General features: G+C 31.9%; 2 protein-coding genes and 1 long non-coding RNA gene across 3 annotated transcripts; 2 read left to right on the forward strand and 1 right to left on the reverse strand.

Moving 5' to 3' along the window:
* Nucleotides 1–1199: 1199 nt before the first annotated feature.
* Nucleotides 1200–3770, reverse strand: GH3-4 (putative indole-3-acetic acid amido synthetase). The gene is made up of 3 exons (XM_004231843.5): nucleotides 3380–3770; nucleotides 3099–3200; nucleotides 1200–2861 (listed from the first exon to the last, which is right to left on the reverse strand). The coding sequence occupies exons 1-3, from the start codon at nucleotides 3697–3699 to the stop codon at nucleotides 1484–1486; spliced, it is 1800 nt and encodes a 599-aa protein (XP_004231891.1). The 5' UTR covers nucleotides 3700–3770; the 3' UTR covers nucleotides 1200–1483.
* A 5804-nt stretch (nucleotides 3771–9574) lies between these two features.
* LOC138341899 (uncharacterized) lies at nucleotides 9575–17742 on the forward strand. The gene is made up of 2 exons (XR_011215000.1): nucleotides 9575–12739; nucleotides 17631–17742. It is a non-coding gene; the product is annotated as an uncharacterized lncRNA (long non-coding RNA).
* Nucleotides 17743–25106: 7364 nt separating this feature from the next.
* Nucleotides 25107–27232, forward strand: LOC101251138 (xyloglucan galactosyltransferase XLT2). The gene has a single exon (XM_004231841.5). The coding sequence runs from the start codon at nucleotides 25388–25390 to the stop codon at nucleotides 26930–26932; it is 1545 nt and encodes a 514-aa protein (XP_004231889.1). The 5' UTR covers nucleotides 25107–25387; the 3' UTR covers nucleotides 26933–27232.
* The last annotated feature ends 107 nt before the right edge of the window (nucleotides 27233–27339 follow it).

Genomic DNA, 27339 nt, shown 5'->3' on the forward strand with positions numbered 1-27339 from the left:
ATTATTGAGCATTACCAAAAACTTTCATTGATAGTTTCGTTTAAATCAAAATTATGTCAATTGGTAAGAATAATTTGGTAGTGATTCATGTTAGAAAATTAATAGATTGAGTTATCAGAAATTCATCAACGCTATTATGATTTTCTAATTGGGGATAACATCAACCGATAAAGGAAAACATTGTTGTCTAGTCTTAGGCTCCTTTCTAACATAGATTTCAAGTATTGTTAACTTGATTTGATCTATTTAATCATTTGGAACCCTCAAAAAGTTGGTCAATGAATCGTCTTATAGATAATCATCGCCAAAATTTGCTTGTCCTTATGATAAAAATGATGTGATAAAACTGAAGTAGGTATTTTCCAACTATAATCATAATAAACTATTTATACCCTATTATTTTATAAATTAATGAAAGAATATATGATATCGGTTATTAAGTTTTTTTATTTTTATGATATGTCAAATCAATATAATTGTACGACAAATGCAACAAAAGCATCATAAGGAGAGCAAAACTTAAAAAATATTCCTCTTTGTAAACTGTAAGTTTTTCTTCCGCTTTATAAAAAGTAAGAAAGAGTTCCACTTTACAAAGTGTAAGAAAAACTTACATTTTGTAAAGTGTAAGAAATAATTTCATTATATATTAAAATATACTCGTTATGGACTAACAGAATAACGTTTGAAATATTGGATAAAGTAAAACTTTTCTTCCACTAAATCTATTATAGTTACTTTCTAAAATAATGACTTATTTTGATCATTTATTTTTTTTTCTTAATTAGATTCCGAACTCTGCATTTGCCAGCCTTAAAAAAATGTATTGGTACAAGCAGAGACATCCATAAACTAAAAGTTCCATGATGTACTGCCAAAGCCTGTTAGAATATTTGTTACCTAACATGATTCAAGTATCATTTAAATTAATTAATCTACACTATCCTCCATTTCTAATTTAAGAAAAAGTAATCCTAATCTGGACTGACAATTTGCAAATTAAAGACTAGCAAAGTTTGTTAATTTTTTTCTTTTTGGTCAGAAAAAGGGATTTTTCTTTTTTTTTTTTTTTGAAAAGAAAGAAGCGGAAGAGAATATACACCAGGTGCAATAAAATCCATGCACGCAAAGACCTGCTGCCTATTGGCAAGCCATAATTTTTAAAATAAAAAAAAAGAAAAGCATAATCAGGACCCATATCAAAACAAGCAAAACATCCATATATATATAACATAATTAATTACAAATAGTACTAATTAACGACTCTTTACATCAGCAAAGACCATAATCAACTTTGAACAATATTCAACATCCAACAACAGATATCAGATTCACAAAAAGAAAGCAAATTAAAGTGATCAGACAGAGACGAAGAATTATAGTACTGATTCTTTTTTTTTCTTTCTTTGGTCCACTGTCTAAACATTTTTTTTTTCACACACTAACAACACTACTTGACTTGATAAAATAGCATGCCTAGTGTTCAACGTCGTCGTTCTGGAGTCCAGTGAGGAGCTTTTGGACTGAAATTCACAGAAATCACCCTGGAGTCCAAAAGTTCAACAATAGGAGTAAAATTAACACACCTTGGTGCCTTATACTGATTAATTGATGCACCTCTCGAAATTGCATAATCCATAAGTTCTTCAAATGTCCCGTTTTTCACCACTCTTATCTCCAGTGGCCCGATTGAATTGTCTGCGACGCGACACTGCCTGTACACCGAGTTCAATGATTGTTCCATCGCAAGGCAGCACTGGTTCAACACGTCATCACTGGGTGGGTTAGCCGGGTCCTTAACAAGTAACTCCCAGTAAATAACGTAATGCCCCGGAATTGTCTTAGTATCGGCAAAACTGGTGTACTCAACTAAAGTAGTATCATACGGGCGCAAAAGTGCGGTCGCATTTTCAATCGCGGTGTGTAATTCGGACTCATCGGTTTTATCAGAATCAATACTCAACAGCACGTTTTTTCGCCTGACGAATTTGAACTGAGGGGCCGAGTTGTGGAACCCGGTGACCTGGAGTATGTCACCAACTCGGTAACGGCATAGTCCGGCGTAAGTTGTGATCACGAGCTCGTATTCTTTTCCAATTTCCACGTCAGCAAGGTCTACTAGATGTGGGGGTGAGTCACGAGAGATTTGAACCGGGTTGACCGGGTCATGAGGGATGAATTCAAAGTAACCCATATTTGGCATAATGGTGTAACAAACTTCACAAGGCTTACACAATGGATTTAAATTGAGTCCAAAATAACATTCGGATGATGCGTACATTGTACACACCTTTGGTAGACCCCCACTATAATAATCCAAAGTAGGTATATATTGAGCCATTGCACCTGTGACTATCACATCAAGGTGCTTTGTGTTTGGCCAAATTCTAGTAATGATTCCTTCCCAATTTTCGCCTTCACATTCCTTAGCAACAAACTCAGCAAGTTGGGGATTTGGTTTGAGTATTTGGGAAATGCAATTTCGGATAGACGGGTCTGAAACTCTAGGGTTTAGAGTTCCAGACGCGATATCCTGAGACAATTGCTTCCAATTGAGTTGAAGAAAACGGATGGCACGGAGTAAGCCAGAGGCAAAAACAGCACCAACTCGGAGGACTTCTTCTCTCATGAGAAGGCCACAAAGCATTTGGGAATACATGCTTTGGAATGAATCGACACAGAGAATGGTCTCGTTGGGGCTTGTATACACATTGTATGGATCGTATGGCCTTGTCTTGAATTGTTCACTTTTGTAGTAACTTGTTAGGACTGGACGTGCAACAAGGCCACTAGGCGTCTTCGTTTCTGCCTTGATAAATAGAAAGTACAATCCCTTCCCCTTATCTAAACCAGGCACATACCTGTTTAAAAGTCCATGAATAACCCAAAATCATTTCTCTTGTTACAATCTCTCTCACTACTTTTCTCCATAAGTCTAATGTTAATTTTAGAAAGAAAAAAAGTTGCTTTAAAAGGGGTTATTCTACACCAAATTTAGTCCTTATATACTAGACCAAATTCGATGTATGAAACATTTCATAAATTAAAGATTCATGCATGTTATAATAGTATACTAACCCAAGGGGTAAATCACTTACAGATTCATCACGGGCTGTAGAAGGTTGTACAGTTTTTGTCTGCGTTCTAGCTCATCCGCAATTGTGGGCATCAGTTTTCTCTCTCCAGCAGACGTCCCCGAACTATATATTATCAAAACAGTATTTCATCAATACGATATTATACTGTGTACGTAACTAATCACTACTAGTACACTACAGTAGTGAGTAATAATTACATACTTCAGATAAAAAGAATGTAAAGCATTTTTCTTTTACTAATTATAACAAGTATATATGCAAGACATGTTGTGAAATCATACCTGGTAAGGAATTCGGAGATAGGGTGTGATGAGAAAATGGGAGAACGATCACCATTAGCAATACGATCAATATCAGGTTTAAGATCCTCGTATGTAACAACGGGGACCTTAGACTTGAAAGTTTCACGGTCAATAGCACCATTAATGTTGAACCTCCGGAGGTACTCAGTATTGGCATTTCGGGTTAATATTTCAGCCAATACTTTCACTTGTTCAGGATCAATATTTTTAGTCATGTCATCGATAAACTGAAGGACCTTGGCATCTTTTTCACATGCCGGAGGACCAAGAGGAGATGAAAGACCAGAAACAATAGCCATTATTTAAAAAAAGTGGAAGTGAGAATTTAAAGCAGAATAAGATTATTGTTTATTTCAATTGTGTGGTTTGGTTGCTGAAGAAGGGAACCTATTTATAGTAAAAGGAAGGTTTTAATCTTCCATGTTTACCACGTCACTTTCCACGTAAGCATGTACACGTGGAAAACCATAGTAATAAAAATATTTGGTAATTTTAGGCATGGACTTGGACGAAGCATTGCCGTGCATCGACTTTGTAATATTTTTTGTCGGGTATACGGTCCACTGAAGAGGGAGCATGTGGACCCCATAAAACGTCATTTGTCTGCTCAACTCAGAACCAATGGGCCCACTTTGTTTGACAGGTCAGCAATATCCAGCTAGGGTTTTTTTGTCTTTTCCTGTGAGTTTGTTGGTCACGGACAAATATTAGGCTGCCGGCGAAGGGGCAAAATTTCACTGAAATTAAAAAATGCCTATTTATTAGGAGCTAATATTAACTTAATTAACCGTTAAATAGTTTATTTATTGTTAGAATTTTATGGAGAATTGATATAATATGTAAAGTTAAAGAATATATTTTTGCAGCAATCACATGAGCATCCTCGGGTTCATCACTGTTGTTTAGTTAATTGTCTAGTAGTATAGCTCCCGGGCTTTCTACCAGGATGCCCCTGCCATTGTTTTCATCGCCTTGTCAATTCCTTGTCGGCTAAGAGTGACAAAATCAGCCCATCATCATGATCCATTAACTCTTTAATGATTTACTTATTTAATAATTAATTTTTGAATTATGTAAAAGTTTAATTGATATTTAGGCGAGATTGATTAATGAGTAATTCAATCTCCTATAATATTTTGGAAAGATATTTTTTATTTGATATATTAATTATTTATAGTTATCACAAAGGAAAAATGATTATTAGATATTTTTATAAATGAATTTATTAAGATTAAATTACCGCAAATAACTTTTGAATGGTTTATTCACTCAATTTATTTTGACACGTCTGAATTTTGATCCAACCCATTTGGTTCTCTTGGCTATAAGTATAGTTTTCCTTATTTGTTTTTGTTATATTGTTGATTGAATTACTAAAGTTTAATTAATTTTACAATATGATTTGCTTTACATAGGGGTTTCGTTGAACTTTTTCATATTCTAACGTGGGTTGTGTTTCATATTTCAACTCCCTACCATCACTTGCGCCGATTTTAACATGGTTCATGAAATAATTTCTGATACCTAACCCTCTAACTCATTTTGGTGGGTTTTATATGTTCCACAGTTGAAGTGAAAGGTTTAGTAATGTAGCAATGATATTCTCTTTCCCACTCCCAAAGTAATGATAAAAGATTTTTCCATAGTATAGCACTAATTTCAGTATGCATCGTAACTCTTTTAAATAATCAATAACTTGAATCTATGTTGAATAGCTTCATGTCGAATGAAAAGATAGAGTAATTTTCTTTTTGAATTTGGGCATTCTTTCATCACAAGTTAATTTTTAACGTTAAAGTTAGGCTTTTAGGTCTATCACTTTATATGGTATCACACAATCATTTTAAATTGGATCTACACACTAGATATCTAGTCTTACATGTGAGGTGGGTGTTGAAGTGTTCGAATAAAAAAAAAATGATGAGTGGTCGGTCTCCTTATATGGCCGGACTTATGAAATTCTCTTCTAACTTTTTTAATTGAGTTAGACCCAAAATTATTTTTTCTCATTTCTAGAAACTAAATTGTTTTGACCATAACACTAAAATTCTTGACACGAAGAGAGGACCCATATAAATATATTAGTAAAAGAAAACAATATAAAGAATCAGTTTGTTTTCAGATAAGAACAAATCAGGTAGGAGATGATCATACATTTTTTCAAATCAGGCAGTTAACCTTTTTTTGATCTTTTTCTAATTGTGTGTGTGCGCGTGCGAATATATCATGTTTCTCATTGTTTATTATGTTACACGATTTTGGTAGAATCCTTTCTACTCACGATATTAATAATTCAAGTGTGTATTTCGTACCGTAAAATCAAGTCCAATTTAGGATTTATGGGCACAATTCAATCAAGAGTTTAAATTATATACGTTATTGTTAATATAAGGTTATTATTATGCTAAGCTATTGAATATTTATTATTGTTATAAATCCTATATTTTGAGAGACTAATTAATATATAAATATTTATTAAGTAACTTGATAATGTTTATGAATAAAATTGATAGTGTATATGACTTAAATACGTTAATTATTGGTCGTAAAGGCGAACTGGTCTTTCATACTGTTTCGAACGGTCAAATCAACATAAAGATGAGAATCTCGTGTGTGTTAAGAATTTCTGAAATGGGAGAAACCAACTTTATGGAACAATTGATGATGAAAACACAGTACGGTGGACCTAAAATCTTGTACTTTTCATGTCCTTTTGCCTGCCCCCATATAGACAATTGTTATTTTGTTAATTGAAATTTTAACTAATTAACTCAACGTTATTAGGATTCTTTACAAATCCATCTCAAGGTAAAACTCCATTGAATTTTTCATTTTATTTGTTGGGTTGCATATATTTTACAAGGTTGTTCGTTTTATATTTTTTAGAAATGTAACTTTTTAGTGTGAAAATATATATGTATTGTTAAAACTAAAGATAAAATTGTATATACTTCATCTTATTCAAACTCCACGTGGTGTGTAATTTCACCGAGGAAGTTATCGTTGCATTATTAGTGACATGAATTTAGCGGACCAGTAAGGCCAATTATGGTTGTATTATACTTAATTGTTTGATTGTCTGGGCGGGGGTATTAGAAAATGTAAATATATTTGCAGCCTTATAAAGCTAGTTAATTAATAAGGTAGATGATATGATATGCTTTGTAATTATAAATTATATTCAATACCATTATGCAAATATAGTAGTGAATGATTGAATATATTTCTTTTATGTGATAAATAAGAAATCAAAAGATTGGTATAATATTTCTATCCATATCCATTTGTTTGACTAAGGGATAGAGAATAGAAACCATGCATGCATTATTTTATTGTTTTGTGCAAGTCTTGACACATCGTATTTTTGCGCCTCTTGTGGGATACAGTTAGCAGCTTATGTTGTATAATTTATCGTAAATAACCATTCCTTTGAATTTAAGATATTTGTTTTACCTGTCCAATCACACATACTTGATGAATGTGTTTTTGGGCTTATAATACCTTGTGTAGGTAATTGGAACAAATTAACATGGACGTTGGACCTCGTAAAACAACATACTGCGATTTTTTTAATGTACTTGATCATCATTCATGTTTACTTCTTCCAAAAAGATTGCGTCTAACCCTGGTTGATTATGCATATGATTTGTTAAGTATTATAATATTATTATAAACAATATAGAACTTAAAATGAATTTCATGATACTAATATATTTCAATTTTGTTAATAAATTTAAATTCTTAAAATTCATCAAAATTGGTATTGATATTCTAATGGTAGAACAATATCGTTTTCAATTCATAATCATCATGAATACAAAAACAAGTTTACACTACAATAAAAATGATCATTAGCATTAATTGATTCTTAATTGTCGCTGCTGCTAAATATGTATTTTTAGGTGACAATTGTCGCTCTTTGTATATGTCCCTAATGTCTTAACCGTTATTGGTTGTAACATTAACTAATGCTGGTAAAGGCTTTAGCACTCTTTATTAACGTCAATATTTAATGTCGTTAAAAATTGTTTTTGTTTTAGTGTTAATGGCTAATGATGTTGGTTGAACAACATGAAGTCACAACTTCAATTCTAAACTTTAGATAAAAACACTTGGTGATTTCTTGGGATCCTATTCTGAACTTGGTGATTAGATTACCAAATATATGCTGTTGGTAGAGAGGTGGCAGCTGACAAGTATCCCATAAAGTAAGTCTTAAAGTGCACAATAACTGACCAAAACACCAAGTTATTAAAAAAATAAATCTTCAGTTTAATTCCCTAATTAGCCTCATTGACTTTAAGAGTCTTGCCGTGTACAAAACATTCTCGGAGGTTGTTTGTCTGTGTTGAACTGGAAATTGACAACGCATAGAAACTATACATATACAGTTACAGTTGAAGAGATTGTAAAAGTAATAATTTTGACAAATGATTCACGTTCATGCATTTATTTCCATATGTAGTGTCGTGGTCGTATTTTCTTTCCTAAACAACGACTAGACAAATTCTAAATGCTTCTGTATCAAAAATTCAAAATATGTACAGAATAATTTTTTGACGAGAGTGAATCCGTCAACGTCGCGTCCCTTAGCCTAGCTCCTCCCATGAGTATATGACTTAAACATAAATTTAAACGTGTTTTACATGTCCATTGGAAAACAGATAGATGTAAAAAAAAAAAATTGAAAGTCAAACTCTGTACCCACACTGGTAATTTCTACTTAGTTAATTAATGCCTTTAATGTCATCTTATACCGGTAATTAGGCACAATTATTTTCTGTAAGACTTTTACAAGTCTTAATTTAGACCAATCTTCGTTTATTATCCCAAATGTACAACAAATCTAGAAACAAAAAAGTCTTGAGTTTTGAAAAAAGGAAGTGTTTTACCATAGACTTTTCGTTGAGGAGTTCAACAGAGATGAGGCAATGAAACAATGATTACGTATCCCCTCTGTTACATCTTTTTAATTAAAAAAATGTCACTTCCTAAATTATAATATTGACATTTTGTACATATATGTAATTCAAAGTTACAAAATACATTGACTTCTTTTTCAAAAATTACAAAAATTAAATGAATTGATTCAAGTGCTTCTAGTAACTTATCATATTTTTACTTTTTTTTAAAAAAAAATTTCACCGCTGTCTTTAACTTTCTGTCTTACGTTTTATGGTCTATATATGTTAATTTCTCCGTAGTTGATATTTGTTGTTCCTTGAGTGGTAGACAATAAAATCCACTACAGTACGTAATGGAATCTCGTTTTAAATGCATGCATGGTAAAATGAACATCGCGTTCAAACATAAGGGTAGATTCTAATATTATAGGAACCCTCTAAGTTTGGCAAAACCTACTACCGCCTTCTACTCGAACTTTCAAGGAAAAACATTTCAAAGCAGATTTGAAAATAATAATAATATGAAAGTAAAGAAGTTATGTCAGATATATAGTAATAGAAAGGAATAGTAACAACTAGCTAAATAATACAATAATTGCAGAACCAAAACATGGAAATAGTGCTAATACAACCAGTAAGAAAAGAGAAGCAGATACAGCCCTCCAACCAAGCTTATTTTAAAGCAAGATAATGCTCAACTATCTATTAACCATCTACCTTAATCACCGACCTCCATATTCTAGTTCTAAGGTCATGTACTCGATAAACTAAAAAAATGTGTCATATCCTATTTAATCATCTCCCTCAATAGTTCTCCAACCTCATCTACGTACCTCTCCTTAGTGCATCTCTCTTTCACATGTTTGAACCATTTCAGCCTCACTTCTCTCATCTTGTTCATCATATCTAAACCTACATGCTCACCTTTTCTAAATCATTGTTGATTCAATAATTACTGCTAATACAGACATTAAAGCACCAAGAGGGACAAAAAGACGTTCACAAGTGACAAGAAAACCAAAAAGGGATTTTCATCAACATTTGATTAGATTAATTAATCGTTCAAAGATTATGATAACGTTGCTTAAAAAATCAATAGCTAAAAGGTGATAAATTGTAATTATACTGCCCTTTGAATTATTTTTCACTTTTAGCAGAATGCATGTTTCTAGACTAGAAACGAAGCACATGAGTGATGGAAGGTAAAAGGAAAACAGTAAATAATAGTAGTTCACTTTTCATAAAGCTTGAAGGGATGGAACATCTTTTTGGTCGTAACATATATACCATCACTTTGCTTAGATTCCACACTTCAAGGTTGTCGACTGGAATATTTAACTACACAAAATGTTAAGGATGTGACCTAATATGGGAATCACAAGCCAATTATTTCCTTTTTTTTTTTGGGATATAAAATGGCAACGCGCAATTAACGGCGTCTAAAGTCGATTGGATATGCTAAAATCATACAACGGTGAATAATTGAACCTTCAGAAAGTTCAACTCCAGGGTGTAGGTTATAATCATCCAACTCTCCATCATACATGCTGTTAAAAATGTAAGGAAGTTCTAAAGTTCGAATTAAATTAGCCTAAAAAAGAAATTCTTATCTCTTGTAACAAGAAAGAAAACATGTCTAGCTGACAGCTTTTCTGAACCTTTTGGAACTTGCTGTAAAATGCATATAGCTTATTGTAATGCTATTTCTGGTTATATATATCGACTAAACATATATGAGATGTTTGTTTTTTTGCTTCTTTACTTCCAGTAATTGCAATATAATGTTTTAGCGTTTGTTATCCTTTTGTTGGGAACTAAACTGTACATATTGTCTTAAATAGTGATGAAGTGGGTAAAAGAATCAAGGAGACCGTCTCCCTTCCCAACCTTTTGCTTTCTGCTCATCCTTCTGATGTGTTTTAGCTTTTCTTGGCAATGTTTGATCACACATATCTTTTCTGTTTGCCAATTACTACCTCCTTTCCCATCATTATCCTACCCCCTAGATAAATTCTTCCGAGTTTAACTTTTACACAATCAAAAGTATAAAACATTTTTCTAAGCCTAACAACTAGAAGTGTACCTAGAAAATTAAGACCAACAACTTAAGAAAGCAAGCTAAATGACACTAACAGCTTCAAAATATTATATTGCCAGTGTATACAAGTTAATCCTCGATTGTTTAGTGTAGATTCGGATGAAAAAGTAAAGAGAGAGAATAAAAGAAAGTGATGGGCTCTGGTATATATGAGGCAATGCACATGGGAAATGACTGTCCGCAAAAAAAAGCAGATGCATTTATCCTTAAAGTGTCTGTTAAGTGGAGTAACTACTACTTTGTCTTAAAAGTATAAAATGGATCTACTTTGGCGTTTGAATATATTTCCCCATCCTAGCTTGTTTATTTGCCGATCATGACACTAATTCTAGGGCTTATTTTTTAAAATAAAGTATTGAAAGACGGCTTTTATTTCTTTATAAACAAAAGCACAAAGTGCTGGTAAGTTTTTACGTAGAACTGTAGCTCTTTTCATACAGAAAGAGGCAACAATCTGCAAAAATCATTTTTATAAAGTAGGTAAATAAATAAAGTTTAAAAGAACAAAAGTGACAACTCATCTCTGGATGAAATCACTAAAGAAAGTAAATTTATATTAGTGATCCTTAGGGCCCATAGCTATGTGTATATGGTCAATCTGATGCTAATTTGTATGCAGGATATACCCCACTCAGAGTAGAAACAAAATTGAAGTAACGACACCTAGGTAGGTGACTACAAATCTGGGATATCACTAACAAAATAAACAAATACTAGATGATTTCTTTGTACGTTGTGATATAGCTACGCTGAGGAGGTTCGAAAATTCGGGCAGTGTTGTTCAAAGACAACATGTGCTTTGAAATAGTTAACGAGTCAACGTTTGAATCAAATGTCACCTGAAATTGAAACACTTGACCAGACATTATGGAAAACGGGCACTCTACTAATGGGTGATTTTAAAAACAATTAGATGCCCTAATACTTTGTACTTTGTAGCACCCCAATTTGGTCGACTAAACAACCCATCAACTGGTGACCAAGAAAACATCTAATATCAATATCAGCATCTTAGAATTAGGTAGCTGAACAGGTTAGACTTCAACTCTTGAATCAACCCAAATACCAAAATCCTCATTCCAGAACGACTTGCATTTTATTAAAAAAAATGTATAAAGAAAAATGTTTTCATCTAAGTGGAGCAGGCAGGCATTTGACCATCAACTTTTTTCATCACCAACCTTAGGACCAACCATGGCTTTCGAAACTCAAGGATAACAGATCTGGCCCCTCTACCTTTCTCCACTTAATTACCAGAGTACCAGACTTAGTTCACTTCTAGCAACGCTTGAACCTGTAATCTAAGTCACAACTCCCTTAGCCTCTGTCGATTGAACTAAGCCATGGGGAGCAAGCATTTGAGGGTGAATTTACAAGCTACCGGGTTGAAAACGGCTCATACTCACCCCACGGCTCAATTCAGGTGGATAACAAGTGTATGTATTAAAAGTGCTAACATTGTCACATTGTGCTTTCAGATATAAGACATACTGTTTCAAGTAGAATTAGTCCAGTGCGTAATGACAAAAATTGCAATCATGAACCTATGATATATGCGAATATGTTGGCAACACCATGCACAAAATTAAAGGCATCCATCGGCAAATTATCCCAACTATTTTAGTAGGTTGGACTGCACCGGAATGCATGTTTAATATTTCCCTGATACTCCTAGTGCTATCTAAAGCTTGCACAAAAAAACAAGGAACTAGACCAACATAGAAACTTCAGTTGATGCATGGAAATAGACAAATGGATATGCTTTCAGTACTACAAAGGGTTGAACTGCCCTGAGTTTCTCCTAGCCACAACATAAACCTATTCTTCACAATGCCTAAAACCAAATAATTGAATGTTGAGAAATAGTTACATTTTAATAAATACAAATAAACATCATTTTCGTATACATCACAGAAATAACTGTCTAGTGCACTTGTCACTAGTTCTGCATCAAATGGTAACTAAAGAAGACTATAACGTCTGCTTTTATGGCTTTAATCAAATTAGAAAATCAGAAAGATGTAAATTTGGTTTATTTGGTAAAGTAGAACATTAGTAATCACCTAGTGATAGCCAATCAAAAAATTTAAATACTTCAAATGAAGAGATGATCTCTATCAACATAAAACTGTAAGGACTGCTATAATTTCTCCTATAGAATTATCATTTTCAGGGCTTTCAAGAATTCTGAAATTTCCAACATCAACCCAAAAATTACTAGGAAATCAAATTGAATTTAGAGCTTACAGTTTTGTACTTCCAGGGAAAAGTTCACAGAAAATTCTCCAAAATGTTTGGTACAGCAGGTTTTCCAGCTAATACGTAATGCATCCTTAAGTACCTATGGCAGATAATAATATTGATCAGGCCTGTATTGAATAGAAAGCCAGTATGTATAGTAAGCTCATAAAATCTAATTAAATTCTCTTCTTGTTCAGACATATCCCCCCCCCCCAATCCTGCCGAGCTTGTGAATACCAGATGACTGATCAAGCAAATTATAAAGGGAAACTTTCACATATAGTCACTTACAAAATAATTAATTACTCTCTATAGCTATAGTTTGATAATTACAATTTGTAGCTACACGTAATATGGAGGAGAGAGGCGAGCGAGACTGAAAGAGAGAGGAGAGAGGAGAGAGAGGGGAAAAAGAGTGAAAGAAAGGTGAATTGTATATGTATATTGGTTAATTAATTGTATATTTTACATATGTATTTGTATATATGGCGAGCGAGACTGGGAGAGGGAGGAGAGAGGCGAACGAGATCGAGAGAGAGGAGAGAGGCGAACGAGATCGAGAGAGAGGAGAGAGGCGAACGAGATCGAGAGAGAGGAGAGAGGCGAGAGAGAGATCAGAGAGTGGGAGAGAGGTGAATTGTATATTATACATATACATTTGTATATAGGGGAAACGAGATTGGAAGAGGGAGAAGAGAGGCGAGCGAGATTGGGAGAGCGAGAGAGAAGCGAGCGAGAGAGTGGGAGAGAGTTGAATTGTATATGTATATAGGTTAAATAGTTCTATATTATACATATATATTAGTATATTCTGGTGAATTATAAATATACAAACATGATTAATTATACAAATTTGAAGTAAGTCCACGTAATTAATGTATAATGTTAGTCGCGAGTGGTAATTATAGCAAACTATAGCTATGATGAGTAATTAAATAGTATAAGTTCGATTTGTTGCGTAATTTTCCCAATTAAAAAACTGTTCTATAAGCTGCTAATAAAAAGGACAAAGAAAGAAGTTCACCACAAAGAGGGTGATGTTGCTTGAAGCAGTATGAGTTATGACAGAAGTGAAGATCTCATGAATCTTAGGTTACTAATGATTGTCGACTACCACTCGATGAAAACCGCACTAGTATTAGTTCGAATAAAACAAATGACCTGCAGATAGAAAACTTTACGAGAACACAAACAAAGTCACAGTTTCACGGACTATAAGCTACTCAGACAACTAATGATCCATGTTAACAGATACATGGTTAAAAGATGGATCGTGAGTTCTTTCATCTTATTAGTTTCTTATACATATCTGAGTTGTATCATCCTAAGTTGCTCTGACTCGGGCGCAGGTATCCGAGACGGATGCGAATCCGAGAGTCGGATTAGGCAAAATTTAAATTTTAAGATTCGGGGGTGCGAATCCGAGTATGGATACGGGTGCCGAGATTCGGCTAAAATTATTCAATATTATAAAATATAGTTATAATAATAAAAATATTAAATATATTGTAAAACTCTATACTTAAAAACATATCAATTATAAATGTGCAAATTTAAAAGCATAAATTAATTGATCTCATTATCTCCCGATGGTTCAAGTTGAATAATTGATCAGTATAGCTTCCCCATCTCACCTTGATCTCATTATCTCCCGTTAAGAGTGGTTGAGAATTATCTTTAACACACTTCACCTGAGGCATGCTAATTTTATTATTTCTTTCTACCCTGCTGGTGTCCCTAATTTTTTGTACAAACATCGAGTGCTTCCCCGCAAAATTGACTAGTAGCCTTCTTAGCTTCCTTCTCACTTCTCTCTTGTACTCTTCAAAGGCTTCTCTATCTTGTGTTTTATAATTGTAGAGCTGAAAATCCTAGGATGTTCGGAATAGGCGTTTGGGTTCTATATGGGATGATGATCCATATTCACCTGGACAACTCATCCTTGCACTATAAATCTATTATTAGATTAATAGATTTAAGCTAGTATTTTGACTATCGATGTAAACTTATGCCTAAAGTGTCATGTCTTTGGGTGCATCAGTGAGTTGCTGACGCTGCAAAATGGTATGATTGGTTTATATGGATATAAAAATTTAAGTGAAAGCCAGATTACATTATGAGAAGTTCAAATGACCTTAGGGATCATTAGTTAGTGCCAGTGTTGAACCCATTTATACCTTAAATTATGTTCAAGTCCTGCCTGAACTACCCAGTAGACAATTACAAAAGTATATAAACATCTTTCTTGAACCTGCTACCACATTTGTGTTTAACATCAAATCCGAATGAAATGCTACATTCTAGCACGAATATCCATATATAAAGCAAGATCTCTGAAGTCTGCCTCAACTCCTAGACCGAACTCATTACAGTATTAAAAATAAAAGACCTTTAATACTATATTTGCACTACATATATTCAATCTTATAATACATAATATTCAAAACAGTAAAATCCAGTGACTGGGAATAGAGAACATACTGACATTACTCTTAGACTCTCACACTGTAGTAATTAGTTGCACATATATGTGAGAATACCTACAAAAGTTCAAATACCATTTGACCAAAAAAAGTTCAACACCACTAACATATGCACTTTAGCACCTTAATATGTGCAAAGCACATCTAATAGACTTATACCTTGAAGTCATGTAGTTTTACAATGAAACTGCTTCATGTTATGGTTATGAGAAAAACCAGGGCCTTCTTATATTCAGTGGTATTACATGATGGTTAGGTCAATGTATTTAGTGATTCAAAAGAGAAGACAAGACAAGTTGTTCCTCATTAGTAGAATACCGAAGGAAAGAAGAAGCGTTTTTACGCACTTCTAATACTACTTGAAATAAAATACTGAAGAGAAATTTGGAGAAATCAAATTTAATATATCTGGTTAGATATATTATATTCTACCAATGAGGGACATCTTGTCTTATCTTTTCTTCCCAATGACTAACTACACTAAAAATCATCCACTCGATGATTGGTGTAATTATATGATTTTATGCATATAGTAGGTGTCTTTCGACTTGAACCTAACTTTTTGTATAAGATTTTCAAGAGCTTGTCGAAACTGATGGTAAGAAAATTTTCTACTAATCCATAATTCCTTTATTGTCAAGACAATTTCTTTTACACGCAAATCATGACAACATGTGTGCACATGAGCTTTGCACTAATGAGCCCATTATCAATACTTTTTATAATTATGGCAAAACACAATAGACCTATTGAATCATCCTGAACAATAGTCGTACCAAAATAAAACTACAATCAAATTGTAAGAAACTCAGAGATAATAACCTAACTCAAAGGATAATAAACTACATGAGTAATACTATGACTAATAGCAAACCTAATATTATAGGAGAATAAGCAAAACAACGTTCAAATGTGTACCTAACCTCCTACCCAAATAAATATCCTCCATAACCTTCTACCTAATCTCTTATCTAAGGTCATGACTTCAATAAGTTAAAGTTGCTTGATTTCTTGTCTAATCAACAATTCACAATACTTATTTGGTCTACCTCTACCACCCTTGAAATTATTTATAGCCAACCGCTCACAACTCCGCACTGGGGCATCCATTCCTCTCCATTGCACATGCACAAACCATCTCAACTTTGTTTTCTGCATCTTATCATCAATCAAGGCCACGCCTACCTTGTCCCAAATTACTTGGGAGTCATTTGATACAAAAAGTTAGTAATGCACGGATTAGTAACGCATGGAATAGTAATGCAATGATTATTTTTTAACAAGTGTTTGGTTCATTGCTTCTCACCTATTTTTGTGCCTGGTTTAGAACTTTACAAAAAGGAACTTTTTTCCAATTTTACCCATGAATAATTTTGTTATCTATTTCATGTAATTACCATAGGGTAAGGGGCAAGGGGTGGGGGTAAAGGGGAAGGGTAAGGGGGTATTATGGTTTAAAACTTGAACGTGAATTGCTTAACAAATTAAACTCACTTGAGGAAGTCTCATGTCGTAAACGAGAAGAAGTTATTTTAAGTAACTCGTGCAAAAACAAGCTTGGGAAAGAACAATCATCGCATCAACAATACGTCTACCTATGGAACCATAAAGATGAAATCTTGACAACTTTGTAATGGGATTCAAGCTTATGCCTAGAATAGATCTGAAGCATCATACAATAGTCACGAAGTCTACTGAAAAAACTGATAAAAGCATGAGAGAACCCATGACCCATCCTGTTTTCTTGAAGCTGTAAGGAACGCCAAGAACTCCAGCTCCAACTACTGGTATGACAACCTTAGCAAAAGTTTTTTGCGAGAAAATTCCTATTCAGTTAAAACTTGAATAAGAACGAAATTTTATTACCTTGATGAAAACAGGACAAACGATTCCAAAGAGCAGGATACCGTGATTGTGAATATCTTTGCCAATTCTAAAGGATGTAATCAGAAATTAGAGGGTCAATTCAATCATTTTGTTTCCGTATTGATAAATATTAGTAAACCTTGGATTGATAATCCCTACATATCCTTGGTGTAAGCTAAGACCACATATGATGTATAAGTTATCCATGTATTAGGTGTGCTTGAGTTGAATTGTGCAACCAAACATTGTATTGAGTGGACTAAATTTTAACCCAAGGATATTTTAATTAATACCTCCAACCAAACTACTCCCTAATTCTTAATCTTGTTTACATCCATTGCAGCATTCTCCTCCCCAACGTTCAAAAAAAATCCTGATTAGCCAATACTCCATTCCGACAATGTAGCCTGTCTAACTACCGCATTCTCTATTTCAATTACAAAATCAACCTCAAAGCTTAAGTGGAAGTGATCTTCTAAGAGATAGAAAAGGGCAATTATATAAGGAGAACAGAACTCAAAATGTTTTGATCCTCCTGAATAACTACTTTGCAAAGATGCGACTTTTATCAGCATTAGGTGCGGAAATTAGGACTCACAATTGAAAACTACCGATCAGGGCAAGTGCGACAGAAAAAGGTACCCTGAGACAACTGGCAACAAGTGCGCGCCTCCATTTGAATGTGTGATGTCAGACGGGTGGCTGCCACAGCGCTGTGAAGCGGTAAGAGCGATTGGGCGCATCCCAGCACTCCGTTAGTCCTGAAAAGAAATACATTAAACAAATTTAAAAAGTCAGGTTTAGCCTAATTAAGTGAAATATAAAGGATAAACCGATAGGGAAAGGAACCTGGTGAGAATGGTGGAAAGAGAACGGCGAGACTGAAGGCGCTGGCCGAGAAGGGATTGTACACTTGGTGAGGAACTTACTGTTGATGGCCTACAGCTGGAGAGAAGTGTTCGAGAAAACGACATGCAACGCCTCGCCATGATTTTTGCTCCTCTACTACTGTATTATCCCACTGGGAGCGATGAGATTCAGATTTCAGGGTTTAAGGGACGAGCTAGCAAAATCTCGGTTCGAGCTGTGGGCCTCTTATGAAACGGGTACATACTTTAGAATTTGGGCTTCTTGCCAGAGAAGTTGAAGCAAGTGAAAAAGTATTGTGAAAATTGATGAGGAAGAGAGAAATTAATAGGAAAAATTACATTAAAACGTGACTTAATATTATCATAATCACTAAAATTTTGCAATACATTCCTTCTATTAAGTAATATATCGTGTGCAATATATTGTATTGGACAACCAAGAAATGTTTGGAGAGTAATGAAAAATGTCATATTTTTGTAATTGGGAGAAACTTTTTGGATAAGATCTAATTAATCCCAAATGTATGAGACTTTTATACTTATATACCAAACAAGAGTGAGTTACTCTGACGGTAAGCATCTTCATTTTCAATAGTCAATTTATGAGTTTGAATAATCAAAAGAGCATTAAATTGAAATAGTTCATCGGGATAGGTAGATACGAAAAATGAAAAACAATAATACACTAAGCAACTTAACTTTACCATTCCCTCTATTCTAAATTATGATGTAATTTGCTTGATCAAGTTTCATAAAAATATGGAACAAATATTGATGAAATAATTAGATTTGGTGCAAATCTAGTCTGAATGGTTCGGTTACGAAACATAGCGATGGGCCACGACAAGATCCATAACCTGTCCCTCTTGCTAGTTAACAGTTGGCCCATGTCATGTGTAATTGAGCTACTCAAATCAATTACTCTACTACTTAAAACAGACTCCAATATAGCTTCCAAATTTATGAGTTTTCAATTGTCTCATGTATATTCTCGCTTAAATGGCACAAATTCACTATTTTGTCTTTCAGATTGATTTTTTATTTATACAGCGCTATTTCCTTGCAATCTCTTTACTAATACATTAAAATACAGTGATACAATAGTCTTTTCTCATGATAAATAAAAATAATAATTCATATATCTGTCTATTTTTACTTTTGTCTTTTGTTATTAAAGTTTAAATTTACGTTCGTAATCAAGTGGAACTAGCAAGCTTATCCCATCAGTTAAAGATCATATTTTAAGTCGTTGAGGCTTGATTATTAAAATCCAATTTAATAAGTTCAAATTATTGAATTAAATTTGAGGGAGAAAAATTAATGAAAAAATTCCTAACAACTCTTGGTTGGTAATTTTTGAGGAAAAAATTATGAATATTATTGTGACTGTTTATCAAGGACATCTCACTGCTAGACAAGGCTATATCTAATCCAACCTAAAGAAACCATGAAGTTGAAACTTAAAAAACAAGTCAATTTTCTAATAATTTGAAAATTGAAAAACTTGCTCAAGGTCAGTATTAAATGAAATAATGATTGTTATCGATAATATTTTGATTTTTCATAAATAAAATTATTAGCATGATTTAAACTTAGATTTTTTTTAAAAAAAAATCTTCAACTTTAAATATTTATTCTTTAAACAGATAACATCAAATCGGTTACTTATTTTTCACAAGTTGGAGGAATATTTTTAACACAACGTGGTAACTTGAATCAAAATATATATGTAAAAAAAGTTTTTTCTTTTTGTAAAGAATTTTGCACCTACTATTATTTAGATGGACTCAAGATAAATTTCATTTCTATATACAACTGTTATTATTTGTACATCACACCCAAAAAAAAAAAAAGACAAACCCACTAAGCAACCCTTGAGCTTGACCGAAGAAACATACTGAATATTTCAAAATTAAAACTCTCATTTAAAACATCACTTACTCAACCAACTATAACACCTATAAAACTTATAGAATTATATTTGCATATATTTATTTCTTAAAAAGTTATAAATACTTCCTTAAACATTAAAGTGTAACTTAATTCTCGTGTTACGAGTCATATATAATGTCGGCATCAAGCCATTATTGTACTAAAAGTTCAGCAGGTCGCCAATCTCTATCTAATGAACAGATTTACCTTTATTTGTTCTTTGTCTTAATTCCATAAAAGAAAAAAGTAGTTAATACATATTTTTTGTGACAAAGCGTTGCAAATTAGCACTGACGAGTAGGGCTGGCCGGTGAGTGTTTGATATTTGGTCTGGGATTTTTAAATTTAATATTTAATATTTAATATTTAATGATAATAAAATTTAAAATTTTGGTATTTTTAAAACTAAATCTCAATTTAGTATCGTATTCAAGAATATGTATATCCATATTTAAATTGTAACTGATTTTATTACAAAGTTAGAAATATTTCTTCAGTTGTTTCTATTTTTTTACGTGGAGAAACATATATTAGAAGATCGATAAGTAAAAAGACATCATGACATATATTTGGGTTGCTTAAATTTATTCTTTCACTTTCTCATTGAAGTTTAGACTTATACTAATGAATAATGAACATGTTGATACATGATATTTATTAAATTAAAAATCAATATTAAGAAAATATTGAATGCGAAATTATCAAAAAGTTTGATTCGATTTGATAATTCTAAAATTTTGCTTCCAAGTGTTACACCAAATATGGAATGCCAAATTACCAAAAAGTTTAATTCGATTTGATAATTTGGTTTTGATTTTTTTTTTAATTTTAAAATATTACTGGGCAGTTCTGCTCTCACCCTTCCATTATGCTAGTGGATAGCGAGCTAAGAAATTAAATAAATTTCATAAGTTGTTCTATAATTGTAAGAAATTAAATTAGATCAGACTTGTCCTTGATGTACGTGTGAAGGTTCAAATACGTTTTTATTAGTCTTTTAATTATGTTTAACTAAAAGTCGCGAGAAGTAAAAACATTTTTAGAGTTTGTTTAAATGAACTTATAATTTACTTTATATAAGTCAAAAATTATAATTAAAATTATTAACTTACAAATTTTGATTTACTTTTATTTTTTGGACTTCAAAACAAGTGTTTAAAAATGTTTCTTTTGTTAAATATTCAATAAAAATAATAATTATTCATTTCTTTTTAATTTTTTTGTTCCTAATTATTTGTAAACTTTTGAATTGACACGCATGAACAAATAATTGTTAACACAGTAAATTTATTATTTTACCCATATTTATTATGAAATATATAAATTAAACACTTGAAATTTTCAAAAAAAAAATCAAATTGAAAATATAATATGCAAAAGAAATATTTTCGCTTGATTTATTAAATTGAAAAAAAAATAACAATAACTATAAAAAATAGATAAATAATTAAATACGTAACATTTATTACTCAAGAGTACTATTTGATCTTTTCTTTTCTTTTCTCGATATAAAAGAATAGCCGACAATCGTTGCTTTCTCAAGCCTTAGAACATGCATCGCATTTATTGATTAATATAAAATAAAGTTAAAGAATACAATTAATTTTTTACTATAAAGACGTGACACGTAGATTTTAATGGCATTGGAATTTTAAACCGTAACGAATTGCCTATCATTCCACCAAAGCTTGGCTCACTCGCGCCTTAATTTGTGGCAGTTACCCCGGCGTCTAAATTGACCCTCTTCCTTTTTCTACGCTCTCAAATTATCAAACAAAGTTGTTAAAAATACGGAAAAATCCTGTTGATCAAAATTCTTTGGCTATAATGGTCGATTCACGCTATAAACGGGTTTACTTTTTTATATTTTTATCTTTATTTAAATTTATATTTATTATTTATTTTTTAAAAAATAAATTTTTTTTCAATACACGAGAATTAATTTCATAATTACAAGTTAATTTCAATTTCTTTTAAAAAGAATACAAAATTCTTCCCTCTACTTTCCAATATAAATTTTAAAGAACACAAATTTGAAATTCAAAATTAATAATAAAAATTTAAAATTTAATGACAAGATAAACACTAATAATATTAAATTTTAAATAAATTAATCTCACAAGCAATTCAAACTAAAAATTCATAAAATAACTTAACAAGTAAAATTATTAATTAAAAGTGTCATATATATTGGTCATTTATATACTACTACTAGTACTACTACTACTACTAATAATAATAATAAAAATAATAAATTATATTTCTTAACTTTGTGATTTAGAGATAATATATTTTTTGTAAAAGAAAGTGGCTCACAAGTCACATCTATTTCAATTGTTACATATATAACTTTGATACAACTAAATCCTTTTTAGCCGAAGGAAGTCAAAAAATTGATTCAATTTTTTTTTATAAAATAAAAATGATACAAGGTATGTGTGACCCTTCTCGTAATATTTTGAGGTATGTTTGAAGAGCCAAGATCATTTTTCGTTGATGAAAGTGAAAAACTTATTAAATTTTTTTTAACAAAATAAAAATATAAAAGGTATATTTGACCCTTCTCGAAATATTTCGACTGATATTTGATCTTCTTCATACATGAATTTTTGTCTTTTTTATTTACTTTTTATCTTCTTTAATTCCATGACTAATTTTGATATACTATTTTGATGATCAAATTTAATTTTTCACTCGTCTTCTTGCAAAGTCTATTATAGATGCATCAACATTTTTATAACAACAAAATAAAATTCAATATAATCGCAAAAAAGTGATTAATTTTAGATTGCTTTTTTTAAAAAAAATATTTTTATTTCGTTCACTATTCTTTTTATTTCTTATTAAATTCTCATAATTTCTACACTAAAGAATGAAAGTGAAAAATTAAACATGAACAACAAACTCAAATAATGATAAACAAATATATTCATAAGGGAGATAATTAAAATCAAAATTAACCACTGAATTAAAAAACTCAAAAATAAAATCACGTAAAAAAATATATGATTTTCCTCTATGTGTATATTGTTTGGTTAAATAACTAAAATAAAAAATAAAAAATCTAAAGTATAACTTTCGTTAGTCAAAAAGGATGCATAAGTTATTTAGTTTGCTCATGTAACAGTAAATGTATATGTGATCTTTTCTTTACGGAATATATATTATCTCTATATCACAAAATTAAGGAGTATAACAAATCTTTTTCTCGTAATAATAATTCAACATAATTTGCATAATATTATTATGATGATGATCAAACAAACAATGTGGTATAGTAGAAATGTAAAAAATATTATATATCTTATTTGATTATTCTATATATATCAATGTTAGTATTATATTAAAAAGAGAGTAGTCAACCTTGATATTAAGACAATTATATAATAAGAAATAATTTTCTTAAAATTCAAGACATCACTACAAAAATTGCATTATTATTAATAGTTATTTGAAATATCTAAGTCCCAAGATTATACTATTATTTTTCTAAAAGAAAAACACACACGATGTATAAACAATTAATTAATTAGTGAAAAATTGTAGTAATCATTATCATTCAATTGTAAATTTCAGAATCCATATTTATTTTACTTATATTGCATATTGCTGAGAATCTGAGAGTAAAGTGTTAATGTTAATTATAATCTTGTATCTGCACTATATTACGTCAATTTGATAACTTATATATCATTACTCATATTTGTTATTAATATGAAAAGTATATAATTTTATAAATTATTATGTTTAAATAAATTTAGGCTATTTATTTGAATATTTTAACATATAATCTAAAGCTATATTAATAACGACAATCAAAACTCAAAACACTTTAGAGATGCAAATATCACAATATTATAAAAATCATATATTTCACAAGTGTAGATCCTATTTAATAACAATCACATTGAATATGTGATAGTTTTGCACCCTTATATTATGTTGACCTGATAATATGTGAATTATTACTTATTTATTATTATTAATATGAGTTCTAACTAAATAAGTTTATCAAGTTGCTTTTAAATAAATTTAAAATACATATTTAAATAATTTTGTAAGTATAGTTTGAAAATATTGCAATAAAAATCAGGCAAAACAGAAAACACTTTATATATAATAAACATCGAAACATATAGAAATCATAATTTTTTTTTACTTATAAATATCGACCCTAGTTAATTTTTTTAAGAATAATGTCACAAAAACACTTTTTTATATATATTTTTAGTTTATTATTTAATAATTATATTTTAATATAATTAGTTATAGATAAACTTAGTTGGAGGGGTAAGTGTATAGTGTACATTTCTTATAGTACATAAAGTGTAAATGTTTAAATTTAAAACATAGAGAGTGTATTTAAAATTGAGTCATATTACAACAAAATAATTAATATATTAATTATATATACATGGAGAATTTGACATTAAAACAAATAAATTATGCTTTTTTCTTTTCTAGGAAATATGATTTTCTTTGTGCTCTTAAAAAAATATTTTACATTGATGAAGTTTCAATAGATATATAAAATAAATACTTTTATTGTTTCATTCACAGGATAAATTTAATCAATTTAAGTGCTTAAATATAATTATTTATTTTCACCATAATCTAATTATTTTTTATAAGAAGAGTAAAAAAAAATCAAGAAGGATAAGTGAAATGACAAATAGAAAAAGAAATGAAGAAGTAATAAAGCATGAGACCCAAAAAACTCATCTTATCAAAATAATTAATGCTCATAGTATTTTAAAAATATCAAAAAATTAATTTTATTTTGAAAGAAAAAGCTATAATAATCTTTTTCACTATACTGGTCAAATTCTGATCATTTAGCACTTTTTCAAAAATAAAAAATAAAACAATTGTCAAACAAAACACGTAATAAATTACCACAATTGTCACACTGTTAAATGGTAAGAAATACTTCATTAATGAACCTTTATTTCCTCAATTGGAAATAATACTATAAGTAATTTGATGGAAATTTTTCTGTGTACTTGATTAAAATTTCAATAATTGCATCAATTTAAAAATAAGGATGAAAAATCGACAATCATATTAAAGATGGTAGGTGTGGTGTAACTTCACTACATTATTTATTGTGTCCCTTTTCATGCTCGGAGCTCAATTTCTTTGCTTTCTTAAATAAAAATAAAAAAAGCAAGAAAATTATACTAACTCCTATTTCACAGGGCCTCCGTTGAAGTCTATTGATTTGGTAGTTGATAAAGTTAGATCCGAATGACTAATAAATCCCTTAACTTTGTCGTATATAATCTTTGCGTGATTACTCATGGATCTACTTTCCTATTTATATTATAAAATCAATAATTTTGTATTGATTCCTAAAATTGTTGAATCAATAAATGCTATGCCCATAAGGTCAGGAGTAGTAAAAGCTAGATGTGTCGGTGGTAATAGTAAATAAACAACCTTTACTTTTTTTATTTCACACGTAAACTTCAGTTACACCAAGCGAGGCAACCACTCTGCTAAACAAGAATTTTCTATACTTAATAATACTCTGTTCTCTACTTTTTAGGGCATTTCTTCTTCTCTGCAATTTTTTCAAGTCCAGTTTTCATCAGATGCTGTCACCTTACTCCGACGAGTCGCCGGGCGCCGATGAAGCTATGCGCAAACCTCTAAAAACTAACAACAATGATTTTCTAAAGAATGCTGTGAGTAATTTTCAGTATCAGATTTCTACTCATCCTCGTTTCTGGCTTTTTACCTTCTTCCTTTTTTTTCAACTTGTGGTGCTTATCTTTACTCGCAATTCCCCTTTCCCTTTCTCAGTTCATTCCCCACCCAGTCCTCTCCCCCAATTCCCTTCAGAAATCGATGTATTTCCCGATTTACAGACAGCCCATCACGATGCAAATGTAATTTATCCCTTCGGCGATTCTGAATGCGAGTATGGTCGGGTCTATGTCTATAATTTACCATCCAAATTTAACAAAGATTTAGCTTTGTTGACCTGTGACGATCTAGACCCATGGAAGTGGCAGTGTGGTCTTGTGACCAATGATGGATATGGAAAGAGATCGACGGAGCTCGCCGGAATCTTGCCGGGGAATCTCTCCGCAGCGTGGTATCGTACAAATCAGTTCTCATCAGAGGTAATATTTCATTACCGGCTTTTAAACTATAGATGTAGAACCAACGACCCAGAATCTGCTACGGCTTTCTACATTCCGTTCTACGCCGGACAGGCTGTTGGGAAATACCTTTGGACTGATGAAATTGAAAATCGTGATTTTCTTAGCAACAAATTACTGAAATGGGTTCAAAGGCAAAAGTATTGGAAAAAATATAAGGGTTTGGACCATTTCCTCACACTTGGTCGGATAACGTGGGATTTCCGGCGATTAGGTGACCCAGAAAAACTCTGGGGATCCTCTTTTCTAAATCGACCGCAGATGCAGAATGTTACGCGATTCACAATCGAGAAGGCTCCATGGGATGCAAACGATATCAGTGTACCTTACCCTACCGGATTCCACCCTCATTCCGAGAAAGAACTCCGAGAATGGCAAAAGTTTGCACTTTCATATAACCGCACCAGTCTATTCACCTTCATAGGGGCGGCGCGTGGGGATATCGATAGTGATTTCAGATCGAGGTTAATGAGTTACTGTAGGAACGAGTCAGACTCGTGCCGAGTTGTGGACTGTGCCGTGATTCCCTGCTCTAACGGTTCATCAGAAATCCAAAAAGCACTTCTGAGCTCAGACTTCTGTTTACAGCCCAAAGGGGACAGCTTGACTCGGCGGTCAGTTTTTGATTGCATGGTGGCTGGTTCAGTACCGGTTTTCTTCTGGAGGCGAACGGCTTACACTCAGTACCAGTGGTTTTTGCCGGAAGACCCGGGGAGTTATTCCGTGTTTATAGACCCGGAAGCAGTGAGAAATGGGACAGCTTCCATTAAGGAAATTTTGATGAGTTACAGTAAAGATCAAGTAAGGAAAATGAGGGAAAAAGTTGTAGAGACAATTCCAAGAATAGTGTATGCAAGGCCAAGTGGAGGTCTTGGGAGTGTCAAGGATGCATTTGAAATTGCAATCGAAGGAGTATTGAAGAGGGTCAAGGACGAAAACGAATGGAAGGAATACGTGGATATGGGCAGTTGAAGATGATGTTGGGAGATTTGATGAATGTTGTAAAGTATATAAATCTTTCCCTTAATATTCAGCTATACATACTGTTATAAATACAGGGACAAATTTGAAGCCAGACGGGTAATTCTATATGGCTGGTGATATGATTCTTGGTTTTCAGAATCCAGCTTAGGTTGCTGGATGATGGAGAGCTTGGATTTTATACATGTATTTCCAGATATTTTTAGAGATTTGTGTTGAGATCAGAGGAAAAAAGTGAGGTCAATTGTTGTTTATTTGCAGGTAAGATATATATTGATCAGATTTTGGCAATTCTTGTTTCAGTTCCGTGTACTAAAATAACGTTTCATATAGATCAACATTTCAGCTTGTTACTTTCTACCTAATGCAAACAAGTTGTTTGGTAGATAGTAAGGAGC

Source organism: Solanum lycopersicum, chromosome 2 (assembly GCF_036512215.1).
Source record: "Solanum lycopersicum chromosome 2, SLM_r2.1".
In the NCBI taxonomy this organism is placed as follows: Eukaryota; Viridiplantae; Streptophyta; class Magnoliopsida; order Solanales; family Solanaceae; genus Solanum; species Solanum lycopersicum.